General features: G+C 35.8%; 1 protein-coding gene across 7 annotated transcripts in view; it reads left to right on the top strand.

Moving 5' to 3' along the window:
• Positions 1-19,466, top strand: part of LOC130214212 (transcription factor 4-like) — a 317,282-nt gene that overhangs the window by 144,683 nt on the left and 153,133 nt on the right. For all 7 annotated transcript variants that reach the window (XM_056445767.1, XM_056445770.1, XM_056445771.1 and 4 more), the window contains one exon: positions 7,218-7,273. In XM_056445767.1, coding sequence (XP_056301742.1) covers positions 7,218-7,273 — 56 coding nt within the window. The remainder of the gene's footprint in view (positions 1-7,217; positions 7,274-19,466) is intronic.

Below are 19,466 nucleotides of genomic sequence, written 5' to 3'. Positions count from 1 at the left end.
AAAGTCACATGCATTGCTCAGGTGTGAGTTTCTCACAGACTTCAACAGAGGGTCAAAATCTTGATGCTTCTGTGGATCCCTTCAATCAAATCAGAGCTTTATTTTGTGTTTTCTATTGGATTCGCATCAGGTGATTGGCTGGGCCATTCTCCAGCTTGATTTTCTTTCTCTGAACGCATTTGAGCGTTTCCTTGGCTGTGTTTTGGATCGTTGTCTTGCTGAAATGTCCACCCTGGTTTCATCTTCATCCCCCTGCTAATGTAGATGTTGGACTGAAGCAGCTGATATTCATTTACACTGAGGAAGGGCAGAGGGATGCTCAGGAACTACTGAGAGATTTCAGCTGCTGTCTGGGCTTTCACTGCCGAACTACACCTTCGTGTTCAATACTTTTCCCTGCATCATTTCATTTTATTCATAAGATTTTAACTCATAACTAATTAGTTTTGTTTTCGTTGCATATATGGTTTTATTTGGTTGTTACCAACATCTGGGGAAAATTTCAAGTCAACGGCACCTTTAGAGATGTTTTCTGAGAAAAAAGGTGATTTTTTTAATGTTAAATTTGACAGATTGTTCTGTATTTTTAAAATATGATGAAGATCTGTAAATTTACAGCAATAGCCTTTAAATTTAAATGTTCGATGTAAAATAACAGGTAATAATACATAACTGAAAAAAACATAATATATATATATTTTTATGTAAAATTTGACAGATTATTCCTATATTTTGAAATATGGTCAATTTTGAGCATGACTCCTAAAGGAATTAGAAATCAGAATGTCAGAGATCAGAGCAAAGGGATATTATTAGTGAACGCACTGCTAAACATGCGTCTAGAAATGAACTCAAGAAGATTGTTTAGAGAAGCCAAAAATGTTGCTTTGTTTTCTGAAATAATGAGTCAAAGTTAAGTGGGTTTTTAGAAAAAGGAGAAAAATAATCGTCTTTTTCTTTTTGGCACGAGATTTCTCAAAAATGCCAAATCGATTGACGTCAAAACATGCACTGCAAAAAAAACATGCTTTACTCGCTTAAAGTTTTTGCCTCATTTCTAAATCAAATATCTAACAATTTTTGCATCAAGGAGTAATCCAACTTACTCTTAGTGAAGTTTATTTATAAACTAATTTTGAGAGGATCACGTGCTTATGATTTATCACAGCCGGTCTCATATTAAGCTAATCATTATCATCCAATCATATGAGCCATAAGCTACTATAAATAACCACAGTCTTCAGTCCACTTTATCTTCGTTTGGAAGAAACCCCCTTCCTCCCTATTCTCCTCCTTGATACTGATTAGGACTTGAAGTGGCGATGAGGTCTTAAAATATTCTGAGATGTCTTTAAAAAGTCTTTAAAAGGTGTTGAAATTTCCTTTAGGATTCCTGCATATACCCTGTTGGAGTATGCGCTTGGTGCACTGACTGTTTTTCCCCTTCTTAAAGGAGCAAAAGTATATTGGGAGATGCCTTTAGTGCTTTTGTGCCATCTGCTTTTAGACTATCTAAGATTGTTCAAATATAGCCCAGAATCTCCATTTTTAGGTGAACTATCGCTTTAAGTAGACTGTAAAAACTATGCATAAATTAGCAGTTTTGCAAATATTGTGACGTATGTTTTTATTTTTATATTTTTCCCCATTTATTTCTGCTTTTGAATTGCATTATGAGAGCTTGATCATTCTTTCAGCAAATTTTAACCTTGAAAAGTTTGTAAAAAGTGACTTATTGTCATGTGTAATAGTTTGCAGTGCTATATTGTCTGGGTTGATCATGTATATTAAGGCCGGTGTCCTACAGATTTAAGCTCCAATTTGCCTCAACACACCTTCACTGATGTTTTTAGAAAACATAGTAAAAGCTTGATTAGCTAGCACGAGTGTGTCCGATTGGGGTTTGCTGGACACCGGCCCTCCAAGACTAAATTTGGGCACCCCTGATCTAGAGATTATTTCTTATATTATTTCAAACTATTAAAATGTCCATAGTCGAATTTTCAACATCAAACATTGACAGAACAGAGATCAACATCCTGTAATGCAATACACAATAATAAATGAACCCAAAGTACAGAAGCTGTTCATGTTTACAGTGCAGGGCTTCAAATGAGATGTTAAAACTGCGCAGATACACCGGATGAAGCTGGAGGAAAACTAATATCCAAACAGAATAGCGATTAAGCAACACATGCAGCAGCATCTGTGTTCAATGTGTGTGTGTTTTTCCGGAGTGATGTTCTGACTGTGGCATTCCTGTCCTTTTCCAGCTCTCTTCCGGATGTCATTCCCACTTCCAAAATCACAGCAGGGCTTACAGTACAAACATGTGCGTCTGAGTCCAAGAAAACACAACACATGTCCTCGGGAACTGTTCAGTGTCCAGAACAAGGAGAAAAGATGTTTTATTTCACTGGTTTTACCCAGTTTCACTCAGTGGTTAGCACTGTGGCCTCACAGCAAGAAGGTTGCTGGTTCGAGTCCTGGCTGGGTCAGTTGGCATTTCTGTGTGGAGTTTGCATGTTCTCCCCGTGTTGGTGTGGGTTTCCTCTGGGTGCTCTGGTTTCCCCCACAGTCCAAACACATGCGCTATAGGGGAACTGATGAACTAAATTGGCCGTATTGTATGAGTGTTTGTGTGAATGAGTGTGTATGGGTGTTTCCCTGTACTGGGTGGAGGCTGGGAGGGCAATTACGGACACACGTTACACCCTACAACGCATGTAAACTACCCTGATTTTAAAATGATGTCCAAGGTCAATCATTGGATGGTCATACAATAATTTTTTGACAGCAATAGGCACTTTTGTTTTTTGACGTTAATGTTATTCACATGTCAAATTAAATTGCCCTTTTTATGTGTTTTTGACACGTTTTTTGATGTTGCTTTGACGTCAAGCTGGCCGCTGGGATGTTTTGTGTATTTAGTACAAACAAAATTATTCAATCTCCTTTGAATTTATTTATGTATTTATTTATTTATTTATTTATTTATTTATTTATTTATTTATTTATTTATTTGTTTGTTTTGTTTGTTTTTATTTATTTATTTATTTATTTATTTATTTGTGTTTTGTCTGTTTTGTTGTTCACTTGTTTGTTTGTTCATTTATTTATGTGTTTTTTGTTATTTACTATATTCATTTATGTATTTGTGTTTTTGTTTGTTTTTGTTATTTATTTATTTGTTTGTTTATTTATGTGCTTTAATTTATTTATTTATTTTGTGTTTTTATTTGTATTTATTTATTTATTTATTTGTGTTTTGATTTATATTTTTGTGTGTTTTTGTTTGTTTTTTGTTTATTTATTTGTGTTTTTGTCTGTTGTTATTTATTTATTTATTTATTTATTTTTTATTTATGTGTTTTTTGTTATTTACTTTATTCATCCATTTATTTATTAATTGTTATTTATTTATTTGCTTGTGTTTTTGTTTATTTGTTTGTTTGTTTGTTTGCTTGCTTGCTTGTTATTTATTTATTAATTCATTAATTTATTTATTTATTTGCTTGTGTTTTTGTTTATTTGTTTGTTTGTTTGTTTGCTTGCTTGCTTGTTATTTATTTATTAATTTATTAATTTATTTATTTATTTGCTTGTGTTTTTGTTTATTTGTTTGTTTGTTTGTTTGCTTGCTTGCTTGTTATTTATTTATTAATTAATTAATTTATTTATTTATTTGCTTGTGTTTTTGTTTATTTGTTTGTTTGTTTGTTTGCTTGCTTGCTTGTTATTTATTTATTAATTTATTAATTTATTTATTTATTTGTTATTTATTGATTTGTTTGTTGGTTTATTTATTTGCTTATTTATTTATTATTTACTTGCTATTTATTTATTTATTTGTTTATTTATTTATTTTCATTTACCAAATATTTTCCTAGTGCTGTTTAACAGAGAGCAGATTTCTTCAACACATTTCTAATCATAATAGTTTTATTAACTCATCTCTAATAACTGATTTATTTTCTCTTTGTCATGATGACAGTAAATAATATTAGACTAGATATTCTTCAAGACACTTCTATACAGCTTAAAGTCACATTTAAAGGCTTAACTAGGTTAATTAGGGTAAAGTTAGGGTAATTAGGCAAGTCAGTGGTTTGTTCTATAGACAATACAAAACAAACATTGCTTAAGGGGGCTAATAATATTGACCCTAGTAGTTTTTACACAAGCTATCTTTATGAGGATGTCCCATAGCTGTTATGAATATACAGAATATACAATCTGTCCAGTAGAAGCATAGTTTTACGTGTGTGTGTGTGTGTGTGTGTGTGTGTGTGTGTGTGTGTGTGTGTGTGTTTATTTAACTTTTTATGCATATTTAATTGCTTGATCAGTATATTTCAGTGTGCAATATACTAGTGTTTATCCAACCCAGGCTCATTCCGAGAACGTAGTCCCGGGGACGTTTCTGGAGACCGCGAGATACGTCCCGGGAGGTACGTATTTTTGCAGTTTTTGTTTTCGCGAATCCGCGAGAGGCCGCTGTGCGCGCTTTCTCCCGCGCCGTCATCGCGTAAACCCGCTAGAGGCCGCTGTCGAACGACCTTCAGCCTGTCTGCCTGGACGACAGAATGATTGACCGTGCGACCGGCCAATCGGCTGACCCACCCTCCTCCTCCGTCCCTAAACCCAACCGTTGACGATTCACAAAAGCCGTCCAGAAAAAGAAAAGCCCTCGTCTGATTTTTACCACGTTTTCAGATTTTGAGTACATCCTCACCCTGTGACGAACCTGTTCGCTTCATTTTTTGGATTTTGTTTTCTTACCTGATTTCTGGAACCGCTCTTCCCCGGACTCGAACCCGGTCGTCGTCGTGGTCAGCCCCTCCCTGCGCCTCGAGTCCGCCAAAGTACACGAAGAGCTAACCGGACAAACTGGTTGCAGCGGGAAAGCCCTCCACACGGAGGCGAGCGGCCGGCCGGCCAGCAAGCGCCGAAAGGAACGGCGTCACACCGCCCCGCAGCGTTCGCTTAAAAAAATGAAATGCAGCCGGACGTACCCCCAGCTACGTATCTCGCGGTCTCCAGAAACGTCCCCGGGACTACGTTCTCAGAATGAGCCTGGGTTGTGTTTATCTCTGTGTCTGCCATTTTTGTCAGCCATGTCAAGGGCTTCATTACATTTGCGCAGTGAAAAGCACTGTTGTCTTTATTCAGGAGGTCTAAAAAAGACAGAGCTGTGTGTGTGTGTGTGTGTGTGTGTGTGTGTGTGTGTGTGTGTGTGTGTGTGTGTGTGTGTGTGTGTGTGTGTGTGTGTGTGTGTGTGTGTGTGTCTGTCAGAACAGAAGAGCAGGAGAACATGAGCAGGACTCTGTAATTGAGCTCATTTGATTAAGACTGAATGATGGGGTCACAAGACTTAACAGTATTTGCTGTGTGTGTGTGAGAGAGAGAGAGAAGGAGAGAGAAAGAGAAAGAGTGAGTTAGTGAATATGTGTCTGTCAGTGTGTGCATGTCTGTCTGTTTGAGAGAGTGTTTGTGTGAGTGACTGAGTGTGTGTGTGTGTGTGTATGCGCATTATTTTAGCTTTTTTTAAGGAAAACTCACTTGATTTTTACGTATTATTTCTTAAAACCAAACAATATTGTTTGTCCAAATGTGTAAAACTGGTGCAAGTGTTGATTAAAGCTTCATAAAGATGAAAGAGTGTGTTTTCTACAGGTGGTTTGTCAGGCCCACTCAGCTGGGTGAGGCACACTCAGATATGTGCACTGTTTTTATAAAAATATGGAGTGATTTTAAGAGAGTGTCTGGTGCAAATGTGTAAAACTGGTGCAAGTGTTAATTAAAGCATCAGAGAGATGAAAGAGTGTGTTTTCTACAGGTGGTTTGTCAAACCCACTCACCTGTGTGAGGCACACTCAGAAATGTGCTCTGTTTTTATAAAGATATGGAGTGATTTTAAGAAAGTTTTAGATGCAATTTTGGTTAAGAGAGATGAAAGAGTGTGTTTTCTTCAGGTGGTTTGTCAGGCCCACTCAGCTGTGTGAGGTACCCTCAGAAATGTGCACTGTTTTTATAAAAATATGGAGTGATTTAAAGAGGGTGTCTGGTGCAAATGTGTTAAACTGGTGCAAGTGTTGGTTAAAGCATCAGAGAGATGAAAGTGTGTGTTTTCTACAGGTGGTTTGTCAGGCCCACTTACCTGTGTGAGGTACCCTCAGAAATGTGCACTGTTTTTATAAAAATATGGAGTGATTTAAAGAGAGTGTCTGGTGCAAATGTGTTAAACTGGTGCAAGTGTTGGTTAAAGCTTCATAAAGATGAAAGAGTGTGTTTTCTACAGGTGGTTTGTCAAACCCACTCACCTGTGTGAGGCACACTCAGAAATGTGCACTGATTTTATCAAGATATGAAGTGATTTTACATGTAAATTCAAAATAATGATTTTTTTTAGTTTTTTGCAAAACAGTTGTGTCTTGAGTTTGTTGGTCAAATCAGATGTTTACCAACCTGATATGATGGTTGAAGGTCTTGATAGGTGTTTGTGAGCTTCACTATAGCTGTTCGTGCAAATTCAAGTGACTGGTGCACATATTATTTACCCAGTTTACCATGTAGGTAGTGTGTTTTCGACAGATGGTTTGTCAAACCCACTCACCTGTGTGAGGCACGCTCAGAAATGTGCACTGTTTTTATCAAGATATGGAGTGATTTTAAGAAAGTTTTAGATGCAATTTTGGTTAAGAGAGATGAAAGAGTGAGTTTTCTACAAGTGGTTTGTCAAGCCCACTCACCTGTGTGAGGCACACTTCAAAAATGCTTAACATTTTAAGGTTTCCTAGTTTTGGGAGCTGGTATTGTGAATAATATATCAGAAGGTGGGGTGATTATTGGAGATGAGGGCTCTAACAGTAAGGAGGATTGAGCTCAACCCCCAGTGGTTGAACTAGGTATTGCAGTCCAAATTCAAAATATTAAATTTTTTATTTATTTATTTTTTTGCAAAACAGTTGTCTTTTTGTCTTGATTTTGTTGGTAAAATCAGATGTTTTGATACTAAAGTGCTGTGATGTTTGAAGGTCTTAGGTGTTTGTGAGCTTTGCTATTGCTGTCCATGCAAATTATCCATGTTTTACTCTGTTTACCATGTGGGTTGTTTTATGCAAATTTAAAGAATGAAGAAAGAGTACTTTTAGGTTTGATTGGTCAATAATGAGTTGATATGCTAATGATCTGTCCTCTTCTCTTTTTTTACACAGGTAAATCGGACAGAGTGTCGTATTCATACGGAAGAGACTCCAGCATTCACTGTCAGGTAAGAGACTCTAAACTAAAGAGTAGTTGTGTTTTAAAAGCTCAGTTTTTATCTCAGATGTTGTAGAAAAGGCTTGAAGGAGTCAGAAGTCATCCTCCAGTGAGGACAAATATGTGAAATCAGTCCTGGAGCAACACAGAAAAGTAACAGGTCAACAGCCACACATCTCCTCAGTATATGTTTTAAATCGATGCCAATATCATGCAAAATGAAATTTCTGGAATGATCTTTCTGAGACGATGTCTTGTGATTTTCTCCCTCTCCTTGTTTGTGGAGAGGTATTCCGATGACCACACATGTACTGGGGTTTCTAACAACTCTGAGACAGGTTTAATTTGTACATTAACATAACGGATATCCATACAGCAGTGGATATTAACATGTATCCTGTCACAAATGCTGTGCAAAAACAGTGCAAAGTTTGTGTGTGTGTGTGTGTGTGTGTGCATGCGCAAACTTTTTCACAACATTGTGTGTGGCTCATCATTGCAGAAAGGCTTGAATTAACTCCACAACAAATACATCAAACAGCCGTGGGGAAAGTTCTTACTGTAGTAAGGGAGATCTGCTTCATTCTTGTCTGTCACTGTGCTGTTTATCTACATGAAGTCTACACGCATCAGAGCAATACAGAGCGATCTCTATGGCTCTGACACGTATGTGGGAACATTGGGTCGGGGAACCAGCTCGTTTGCATTAAAGGCAGAGGCAACACAAACATCTACAGGAAACGTGTCAAAGCCAGTTCCCGGAGGGCCGCAGCTATGCACGGTTTAGTTCCAACCCTAATTAAACACACCTGATCAAACTTATTGAGTCCTTCAGGCTTGTTTGAGACCTACAGATAGGTGTGTTGAAGCAGGGTTGGAACTAAACTCTGCAGGACTCCGGCCCTCCAGGAATTGACTTTGACACCCCTGATCTACAGTGTCCTAACAGCTCAAATTTCCCAGATTTAGACAGGTCTAATAAATAATAAATGGGGGTTTTGAGCTGAAACTTTACAGACACATTCTGGAGACACAAAAGACTTATATTAAATCTTGAAAAGGGGGTAAATCATGTGCTCTTTAAGTGACAATTCACACCATTTACTAGTGATTTATTACCTGTCTATTATCAAGATATGAACAGTTTATCAGCACTTATAATGTTGTGACAATGGCGATGGGGACGACATGGAAACAGATTAGATCTGATTATTATTAAAGATTATTAAAGCATTTCAAAGCATTTCAAAACAGCTATATCAGCCTGGATTCGAACCAACAATCCCCGCATGGTAGTCAGGAACCCTAACCACTCCACTATATCAGCTGAGGGTTCATTCTGACAAAGTGGGGTGTAATACCTCAATCTGCTCAATTGTTCTTTGCTGAAGCTGTTCCAGTGCAATACATAAAAACATGACCACTAGGTGTCACCGTAGAGTGGGGTTTAGAAACGTTTCGAAGCTTCGACACATTTGCTTCAACTGTTTCAGTGCTTCATGAAGCCTCGCTCTGCCCACCACTATCCAAATCACTAGGCTAAATCGAAGTCGGTAAGAATGCAAGTTTAGAGTAACAAACAGAAAGTCATCCAAGGCAACCAAGGCATAAACAGTGATCCAAACATCAGTAGTCAACAAAAACAGGCTCAAAGGTCATAACAGAAAGGCAGAACAAAACAGTGAGAAGGTAAGGCAGCAGATACTGTAGTGTTTGGTGTGGCCAGGTTAATATGGCCACCAAACAGGAAGTAACCAATGAAGAACTGGCAGTCAGAATTCAGGTGAGGGCTCCCTCTGCTGGCTGGATGAATGGTTGTCTTCTTCTTCTCATGAGTTTTATTGGCGGTTGGCATACAACTTCTAGGTGCATTACTGCCACCTGCTGGTTAGGAGTGTGGGCCATGATCACGCTTTCAATCCATCTTCACAAAATTTGACATTTTTTCTTTGCTTTTTGAGTCTTTTGTGTTATTTAATCTTCACGTTACACTTATATGTGTGTTTATGTGTTAATGATTAAGTCTAAGTTATGCACAGCCATACATAGTGTATATACACTCACCGGCCACTTTATTAGGCACACATTACTAGTACTGAGTTGGACTCCTTTTTACCTTCAGAACTGCCTTAACAAAACAAAAATGTCCACCTACACCACTTATATTTACATTCTTTTATCTAATTTAGTCATTTTTTAAAAAAGAATAAAAAATTCTATACAGTCCTCATCTGACTTGTTTTTTAAAATTTTAACCAAATTAAAATTCATATGAACTCTTTTCCAACTTAAAATAAATACTTTCCTTTCCCTATTGTACTTTGGACATATCATAATAACGTCTTCCACTGTTTCTTCTTGCCCACAATAATCACATTTTCCAGTCTTATGTTGTTTCATTTTGTACAATGTACTGTTGAGTCCTGTATGTCCAAATCTAATTCTTCAAATTATACTCTCCTCCCTCCTACTTCTACTTGTTTTTCTTCCTTTATCCACATTTCTTTATATATTAAACAACCACCTGCCATTTTTTTCCTTCCTCCCATTGTTTTTGCCACCTATTTTTTAAAAGTCGCTTGATTAAAACCTTCATCTCACTACTATATTTTACTTCCATGTCTATATGAATGGTTGTCAGTCCTGTTTGTTACAAATGTATGATCTTATTCTACATCCCTAATCTCAATACCTAAACCTTAATAACAATTATTAAGCAAATAATTAGTCATTTATTGAGCTCAAAGTCTTGGATTATAGTTTTGTTAATAGCGTGAATTGTACATTAAAATAAAGTGTGAGGACCTTCGGGAATTTCAGAAATCATTGTTGGTTCCTCAGCGTGTGTGTTTACGTGAAATAGGATTTGCGTGTAATTTTTCTGAAGTGAATGGCAGCTGTAGTGGAATAAATAATAAATAAATAAATGAATGCACATGCAATTTATTTCTGGTGCAGTCAGTGCCGTCAGCAGATGGCCTTCTGTTAAAGCACATATATGATGAATTCTGTTCTTGATGTTGTGTGTGTGTGCGTGTGTGTGTGTGTGTGTGTGTGTGTGTGTGTGGCATCTATCACCAGCACATCGTGTTTATATTAGCAGACATATGGATGTTCAAACACACACAACATCAAGAACAGACCTGCTTCAGTGGGATTGCTTCACACTGCACTGCTGGAGCTTCTGCTTTGCTTTTGAGTCTTTTGTGTTATTTAATCTTCACGTTACACTTATGTGTGTTTATGTGTTAATGATTAAGTCTAAGTCATGCACAGCCATACATAGTGTATATACACTCACCGGCCACTTTATTAGGCACACATTACTAGTACTGAGTTAGACCTTTTTACCTTCAGAACTGCCTTAATCCTTCATGGCAGAGATTCAACAAGGTGCTGGAAATATTCCTCAGAGATTTTGCTCTATATTGACATGATAGCATCACGCAGTTGCTGCAGATTTGTTGGCTGCACACCTATGATGCCAATCTCCCGTTCCACCACATCCTAAAGGTGCTCTATTGGATTGAGCTCTGGTGACTGTGGAGGCCATTTGAGTACAGTGAACTCATTGTCATGTTCAAGAAACCAGTCTGAGATGATTCACGCTTTATGACATGGTGCGTTATCCTGCTGGAAGTAGCCATCAGAAGATGGAGACACTGTGCTCATAAAGGGATGGACATGGTCAGCAACAATACTCAGGTAGGCTGTGGCGTTGACACGATGCTCAATTGGTACTAATGAACCCAAAGTGGGCCAAGAAAATATCCCCCACACCATTACACCACCACCACCAGCCTGAACCGCTGATACAAGGCAGGATGGATTCATGCTGTGTGAATTGTAGCCTCAGTTTCCTGTTCTTAGCTGACAGGAGTGGCACCCGGTGTGGTCTTCTGCTGCTGTAGCCCATCCGCCTCAAGGTTGGACGTGTTGTGTGTTCAGAGATGCTCTTCTGCAGACCTCGGTTGTAACGAGTGCTTATTTGAGTTACTGTTGACTTTCTATCAGCTGGGATCAGTCTGGCCGTTCTTCTCTGGCATCAACAAGGCATTTGCACCCACAGAACTGTGTCTCTGCATGCCTAAATGCATTGCGTTGCTGACATGTGATTGGCTGATTAGAAATTTGCGTTAACGAGCAGTTGGACAGGTGTACCTAATAAAGTGGCCAGTGATTGTATACGTATATAAATATGTATGTGTGTGTGTATGTATGTGTTTATATATTTATATATATATATATATATATAGATATATAGATTACATGTCATAATCTCATTTCAAAGCCAAAACAAGATTTTTGTGTAAGTTTATTCTTAAAACAAGCAAAATAGTCTTGTTTTGGCTTTGAAATGAGATTATTTTGCTTACCCCATTGTCAGATTATTTAGCTTGTTTTAAGGAAAAACACTTAATTTGACTCCTTATTTCTGAAATCAAGACAATGTTTTTGCTTGTCTATGAACTGCTTTTTAATTGCAGAATTTGTAGATATTTGGGCTAGAAAGAAGACAAAAACTCTTACTTTTTACTAGTTGGAAATTTTTGCAGTGCTGTAAGTTTTGGGGTCGCCAGCAGGGTCTTCAGCGGCGTCGTATCGCTCTCCAATTAATCTTTCCTGACAGTCTACAAGACAAAGTCATCAGACTGTCATGTGTGACTGACAGAAAAATCCTCCTACAGCGTTTCTGCTGCTCTATAATCCTGCAGTGTGGATATCTGTGAGCAAGACTCAGGATTCATCCTTAGTATATCACTTTTAAAATCACTTTCTTTGAATTAATCACGGGGTGACACGGTGGCTCAGTTGTTAGCACAACAAGAAGGTCCCTGGTTTGAGTCCTGGCTTGGTCAATTGGTGTTTCAGCATGGAGTTTGCATGTTTTCCCTGTGTTAACGTGGGTTTCCTTGAGCACATGAGCTATAGGGGAACTGATGAACTAAATTGGTTGTAGTGTATGAGTGTGTATGGGTGTTTCCCAGTACTAAGTTGCAGCTGGAAGGGCATATGCTGGAAAAGTTGTTGGTTCATTCCGCTGTGGCGACACCTGATGACTAAAGCAACTAAGCCGAAGGAAAATGAATGAATGAATTAAACATCAGCAAATTCCTCTTTCTGATCAGTTTAATCTACTGCGGGTGTAAACAGCTACATTCAGATTTAAAGTAAAGCCATAGTACCCTAGCAACAGCATAGCAACAGACTAACATTTTTGTAACAATTAGAGTTTATTAACATTGTAAGATTTTAGATGTATTAACGTTATAAACATTCGCCATTGACATTATTAACATTTTAGAGTTTATTAATATTGTAGCATTTCAAATGTATTAAAAGTTCAAATTTAATAACATTTAAACATTTTAACATTTAAACAAGATTTATTAACATTCAAATTTATCAACTTTGTGACATTTAAAACATATTAACATTGTAACATTCACCGTTAGTTAACTTGATTTATAACCACTTAAAATTTAAGTGTAACATTTTAAATTTGTACAGTTTCCAAAGTGATTAACAGTGTAGCATTTCAAAAGTCTTAACATTTAAAATCTATTAACATAGTTATTAACATTGTGGCATTTCAAATTTATAAAAACAATCAAATTAACTAACTTTGTAGCATTTCAAAAATATTTACATTGTAAATATTTAGTAGCATTAAAAATTTAGTAACATTGTAACAGTTCAACATTATACAAATTTTAAATTTAATAACATTTGCATTTCAAATGTCTTAGCATTTCGAAGTTAACATTTACAATGTATTGGCGTTGTCACATAATTTACACAACATTTGTTAACATTTAGAATTCATTAACATTGTAACAATTCAAATGTAGCATTGTAACATTTCAAATTTATTCACATTTGAAAAAATAATTAGTTATATTGTAACATTTCAATTTTATGAAATCAAATGTATTAACGTTGTAGTATTTAAAAAAATATCTACATTATACCAATAATACATTATATCAAATTTAGTAACATTGTAACATTTAAAATGTTTTAAAATTGTAAAATTACACATTTAGTAACATTCATTCATTCATTCATTCATTCATTTTCTTTTCGGCTCAGTCCCTTTATTAACCTGGGGTCGCCACAGCGGAATGAACCGCCAACTTATCCAGCATGTTTTTACGCGGCGGATGCCCTTCCAGCCGCAACCCATCTCTAGGAAACATCTATACTCACTCACTCACTCACTCACTCACTCACTCACTCACTCACTCACTCACACACGTACACTACGGACAACTTAGCTTACCCAATTCACCTGTACTGCATGTCTTTGGACTGTGGGGGAAACCGGAGCACCCACGCGAACATAGGGAGAACATGTAATTAAATTAAATTCAGCTTTATTTGTATAGCACGTATACAATGTAGATTGTGTCAAAGCAGCTTCACATAGAAGGTCATAGTAAATAGTAAATAGGAACAGTGTAGTTCAGTTTATAGTGTTTAAGTTCAGTTCAGTTGAGCTCAGTTCAGTGTGGTTTAATAATCACTACTGAGAGTCCAAACACTGAAGAGCAAATGCAACGATGCGCAGCTCTACAGATCCTGAACCATGCAAGCTAGTGGCGACAGCGGAGAGGGAAAAAAACTTTACTAATTGGCGAAAGTGAAGAAAAAAAACCTTGAGAGAAACCAGGCTCAGTTGGGCACGACCATTTTAATTTCTCCGCTGGCCAAACGTCTCGTGCAGAGCTGCAGTCTCAGTGGCGGAGGCTGGAAGCTGGCCTCAGCGAAGACTCTTCTGTCTCTGGAGCGTCACAGGAATCAGTCTCATGTTCTCCACTCTTCCATGACCATCACAGTAGCTGCTCAGGATACGGCCTGGTCCAGGATATGGAAACCTTGGGATCATCTCGTCGTTGGTCTTCGATCAAATCAGTGACTCTGCATAGTCTGAGGGCCTCGGGAAGAGTATCCCCAGGTGGAAATGGAGAATAAAGAAAATAATTAGCGTAGCTGCTGTTCATAGTGTATATAAACAAGATGCAGAAACCCGCTAAGTGGTGCACTGAGTGTATGCTTTACTGAACAGATAGGTCTTTAATCTAGTTTTGAAGTGGGAGAGTGTGTCTGAGCCTCGGACGTTATCAGGAAGGCTATTCCAGAGTTTAGGAGCTATAAATGAGAAGGCTCAACCTCCTTTACTTGACTTTGCTATTCTAGGTACTCCCAGAAGCCCTGAGTTTTGAGACCTTAAAGAGCGAGTTGGATTGTAGCGAGACAGAAGATTGGTTAGATAAACAGGAGCTAGATTATTTAAAGCTTTATATGTAAGAAGCAATATTTTAAATTCAATACGAAACTTAACAGGCAGCCAGTGTAAGGAGGATAACATTGGTGTGATGTGATCAAATTTTCTAGACCTGGTAAGAACTCTGGCAGCTGCATTTTGTACTAATTGAAGTTTGTTAATAGAGGATGCTGCGCAGCCAGCAAGTAATGCATTACAGTAATCCAGCCTAGAAGTCATAAAAGCATGGACTAGCTTTTCTGCATCTGAGGTGGATAGCATACTTCGTAACTTAGCGATATTTCTCAGATGAAAGAAAGCAGTTTTTGTGACATGGGATATATGATTTTTAAAAGTTAAACTGCTGTCTAGTATGACACCCAGATCTTTTATAGTAGAGCTAATGCTAACTTTGAACATGCAAACTCCACACAGAAACGCCAACTGACCCAGCCGAGGCTCGAACCAGCGACCTTCTTGCTGTGAGGCGACAGCACTACCTACTGCGCCACTGCATCGCCCATTTAGTAACATTTTGCATTTATTAACACCTTCAAATTTAGTAACATTGTAACATTTAAAATGTATTACATTGTGACATTCAACATTTATTGACATTTAAAATTGATTAACAACTTAATTTAGTAACATTGTAACATTTCCAATTTATAGAAAGGTCGACTTTATTAACCGGGTAGCATTTTACTTGTCTTAACATTTCGAATTTACCATTTAAACATTATTAACATTGTAGCATTTTACATTTATTAACATTTAGAATCAAATTTAAAATCAAATTTACTAACATTGCAGCATTTCAAATTTATTAACGTTGTAACATTTCAAATTTATTAACGTTGTAACATTTCAAATTTATTAACGTTGTAGCATTTCAAATTTATTAACGTTGTAACATTTCAAATTTATTAACTTTGTAACATTTCAAATTTATTAACGTTGTAGCATTTCAAATTTATTAACGTTGTAGCATTTCAAATTAATTAATGTTGTAGCATTTCAAATTTATTAACGTTGTAGCATTTCAAATTTATTAACGTTGTAACATTTCAAATTTATTAACATTGTAGCATTTCAAATTTATTAACGTTGTAACATTTCAAATTTATTAACGTTGTGACATTTCAAATTTATTAATGTTGTAACATTTCATATTTATTAACGTTGTAACATTTCAAATTTATTAACGTTGTGACATTTCAAATTTATTAACGTTGTGACATTTCAAATTTATTAACGTTGTAACATTTCAAATTTATTAACGTTGTGACATTTCAAATTTATTAACCTTGTAGCATTTCAAATTTATTAACGTTGTGACATTTCAAATTTATTAACCTTGTAGCATTTCAAATTTATTAACGTTGTAACATTTTAAATTTATTAACGTTGTAACATTTCAAATTTATTAACGTTGTAACATTTTAAATTTATTAACGTTGTAACATTTCAAATTTATTAATGTTGTAACATTTCAAATTTATTAACGTTGTAGCATTTCAAATTTATTAACGTTGTAACATTTCAAATTTATTAATGTTGTAACATTTCAAATTTATTAACGTTGTGACATTTCAAATTTATTAACGTTGTAACATTTCAAATTTATTAACATTGTAGCATTTCAAATTTATTAACGTTGTAACATTTTAAATTTATTAACGTTGTAACATTTCAAATGTATTAACGTTGTGACATTTCAAATTTATTAACGTTGTAACATTTCAAATTTATTAACGTTGTAGCATTTCAAATTTATTAACCTTGTAGCATTTCAAATTTATTAACGTTGTAACATTTCAAATTTATTAATGTTGTAACATTTTAAATTTATTAACGTTGTAACATTTCAAATTTATTAACGTTGTAGCATTTCAAATTTATTAACGTTGTAGCATTTCAAATTTATTAACGTTGTGACATTTCAAATTTATTAACCTTGTAACATTTCAAATTTATTAACGTTGTAACAATTTTAAATTTATTAACGTTGTAACATTTCAAATTTATTAACATTGTAACATTTCAAATTTATTAACGTTGTAGCATTTCAAATTTATTAACGTTGTAGCATTTCAAATTTATTAACGTTGTAGCATTTCAAATTTATTAACGTTGTGACATTTCAAATTTATTAACCTTGTAACATTTCAAATTTATTAACGTTGTAACATTTCAAATTTATTAACATTGTAACATTTCAAATTTATTAACCTTGTAACATTTCAAATTTATTAACGTTGTAACATTTCAAATTTATTAACATTGTAACATTTCAAATTTATTAACGTTGTAACATTTCAAATTTATTAACATTGTAACATTTCAAATTTATTAACGTTGTAGCATTTCAAATTTATTAACGTTGTAACATTTCAAAAGTATTAACATTGTAGCATTTCAAATTTAATAACGTTGTAACATTTTAATTGTATTAACGTTGTAGCATTTCAAATTAAATAACATCTTAACTTTTCAAATGCAATAACATTGTAACATTTCAAATGTATTAACTTTTCAAATTTATCATTGTCACATTTCAAATTTCTCAACATCGTAATGTTTGGATGATGTTTCTGCAGAAAGTCAGGTTTTCTCCTATCTGACTGGTCAGATCTGACCTTTGACCCCTGCGTAACCTTGAGCTGTTCCTCCTAAAGGAAGTGCACTAGCTAGGGAGCCTGTTTCCAGTGGCGTGGGTCATGACACACACACGCATTCAGCAGCAGGGAAGACCAGAGTTAATCCTGAAAACACACACGCTGCCAAAAACACCACTAACACCATAGTGTGTGTGTGTGTGTGTGTGTGTGTGTGTGTGTGTGTGTGTTTCTCACCTTCTGTCTCCTGCCTTCTGACTCTAAACCAGATATATTGTTGTAGTTTATAGACTTTAAATGCTACAACTTTACCCTTTTTTAGCTTTTATTTTTCACATTTCTTTTTCATTTTCACTTTTTAATATCATTTACCTTTTGTTTTATTATATATACATATATTTTTGCATGTTTGTACAGTTATAGTCTGTTTAGTTGTACTTATTTTTGTTTATCTTTTCTTGTAAGATGAGAATAAATAGCTTAGCAACCAGTCACACCATCATAGCAACTCCATAGCAAAACACAAAGATGCTGTAACATTGTAGTGTTTAGAACCAGTGAGCAACTGTACAGCACTGTTTCTACACAAGAGATTCTGTATTTAATGTTGCTGGAATGTCACACACACACACACACACGCACGCACACACACACACGTTACACACAGAAGGCCTCAGCAGGTTGTGTGCTTTAATATAACACGTAAAAATAATAATGTAATGAAGTAATGTTGATATTAATTATGATTGTGTTATTGTTTACTGTGGGAAAATTAGTTTACAGCAACACACAGATTAAAAAAAAGATGCTCGCAGGTCACATGGCATTGTCATTTACCCAATGTGTGTGTGTCCGTTGGGGAGAGAGAAAGAGAGAGAGAGAGAGAGCACAGCTGCAGCTGAGTGGCATCTGATATGGAAACGTGTGTGTGTGCGTGTGTGTGTGTAAGATGCATTAGTTTGCTGTGGAAACATCTTAGGAATGTCTGTGTGTTGTGTGTGCACACACACACAGCTGTCCACTAGTTTCTCATGCATGAGCGCTGCTGTTTATTGGCTGATCATGTTGACCAATCAGAGGAGAACTGTAAATACAGAGACTTGTTCCTACTTTGCATGTGTTTTGAATAAAATGTAGCCATTTAAACATGCAAATTAACCAGTACTACTCAATTTGAAGTTCATATTTCATGTAAATGACATGTTTTTGCTTCTTAGATGCTGGTTTTAAGATGCAAATTTTTAAATATTTTTATTAATTAATAATATATATATATATGAGCGGCACGGTGGCTCAGAGGTTAGCACAATGGAAGAAGGTCGCTGGTTTGAGTCCCGGCTGGCTCAGTTGTCATTTCTGTGTGGAGTTTGCATGTTCTCCCTGTGTTGGCGTGGGTTTCCTCCAGGTGCTCCGGTTTCCCCCACAGTCCAAACACATGCACTATAGGGGAATTGATTAACTAAATTGGCCGTAGTGTATGAGTGTGTGTGTGAATGAGCGTGTATGGGTGTTTCCCAGTACTTGGTTGTAGCTGGAATGGCATCCGCTGCCTAAAACGTATGCTGGAACAGTTGGCGGTTCATTCCGCTGTGGCGATGCCTGATGAATAAAGGGACTAAGCTGAAGGAAAATGAATGAATGAATATATATGTATATATATATGTATGTATATGTGTGTGAATATATATATAATCTTTTTTTATGTTCTTCCGTTCTTGTAGCACCATAGCAACAGACTAAAATCGTTTGTAACATTGTAACATTTAGAATTGATCAACATTGTAATGAATAGAATTCATTAACTTTGTAATGCTGTGTTCACACCATACACGGAAGACGCGTCAAGCGCGAGTGATTTACATGTTAAATCAATGCAAAGGTGCGAATAGACATCCTGCGGCGCGATACGCGCGAATGGTGCAACGCGAATAACGAGTATTGTGCGAATGGCGCGGCGCGAATTGAGCGTTTTGCGAGTTTGATGTGCTTAACGTGCAAAACGCTCGAGTTCGAAAATATTTTAACATGTAAAATTGATGAACATTGTATATTAACATTTTGAATTTATTACCATTGTAACATTTCACATGTATTAAAATTTATTTCTTAACATAGTAACATTTTGACATTTCAAGTTTAATATTGTAACATTTACAATTTATTAACATTGTTACAGTTCACATTTATTAACATTTATAATGTGTAACATTTTGAATTTAGCTTGTAACAATTAAGATTTATTAACCTTTCAAATTTATTAATATTTTAACAGGTAAAATTGATTACAATGCGTATTTAAAGTTTACTAACATTTCGAA

This window comes from Danio aesculapii, chromosome 21 (genome assembly GCF_903798145.1).
Source record: "Danio aesculapii chromosome 21, fDanAes4.1, whole genome shotgun sequence".
NCBI classification, from domain to species: Eukaryota; Metazoa; Chordata; class Actinopteri; order Cypriniformes; family Danionidae; genus Danio; species Danio aesculapii.
The sequence above is the reverse complement of the archived record's forward strand: the minus strand, read 5'-3'. Positions and strand labels throughout refer to the sequence as shown.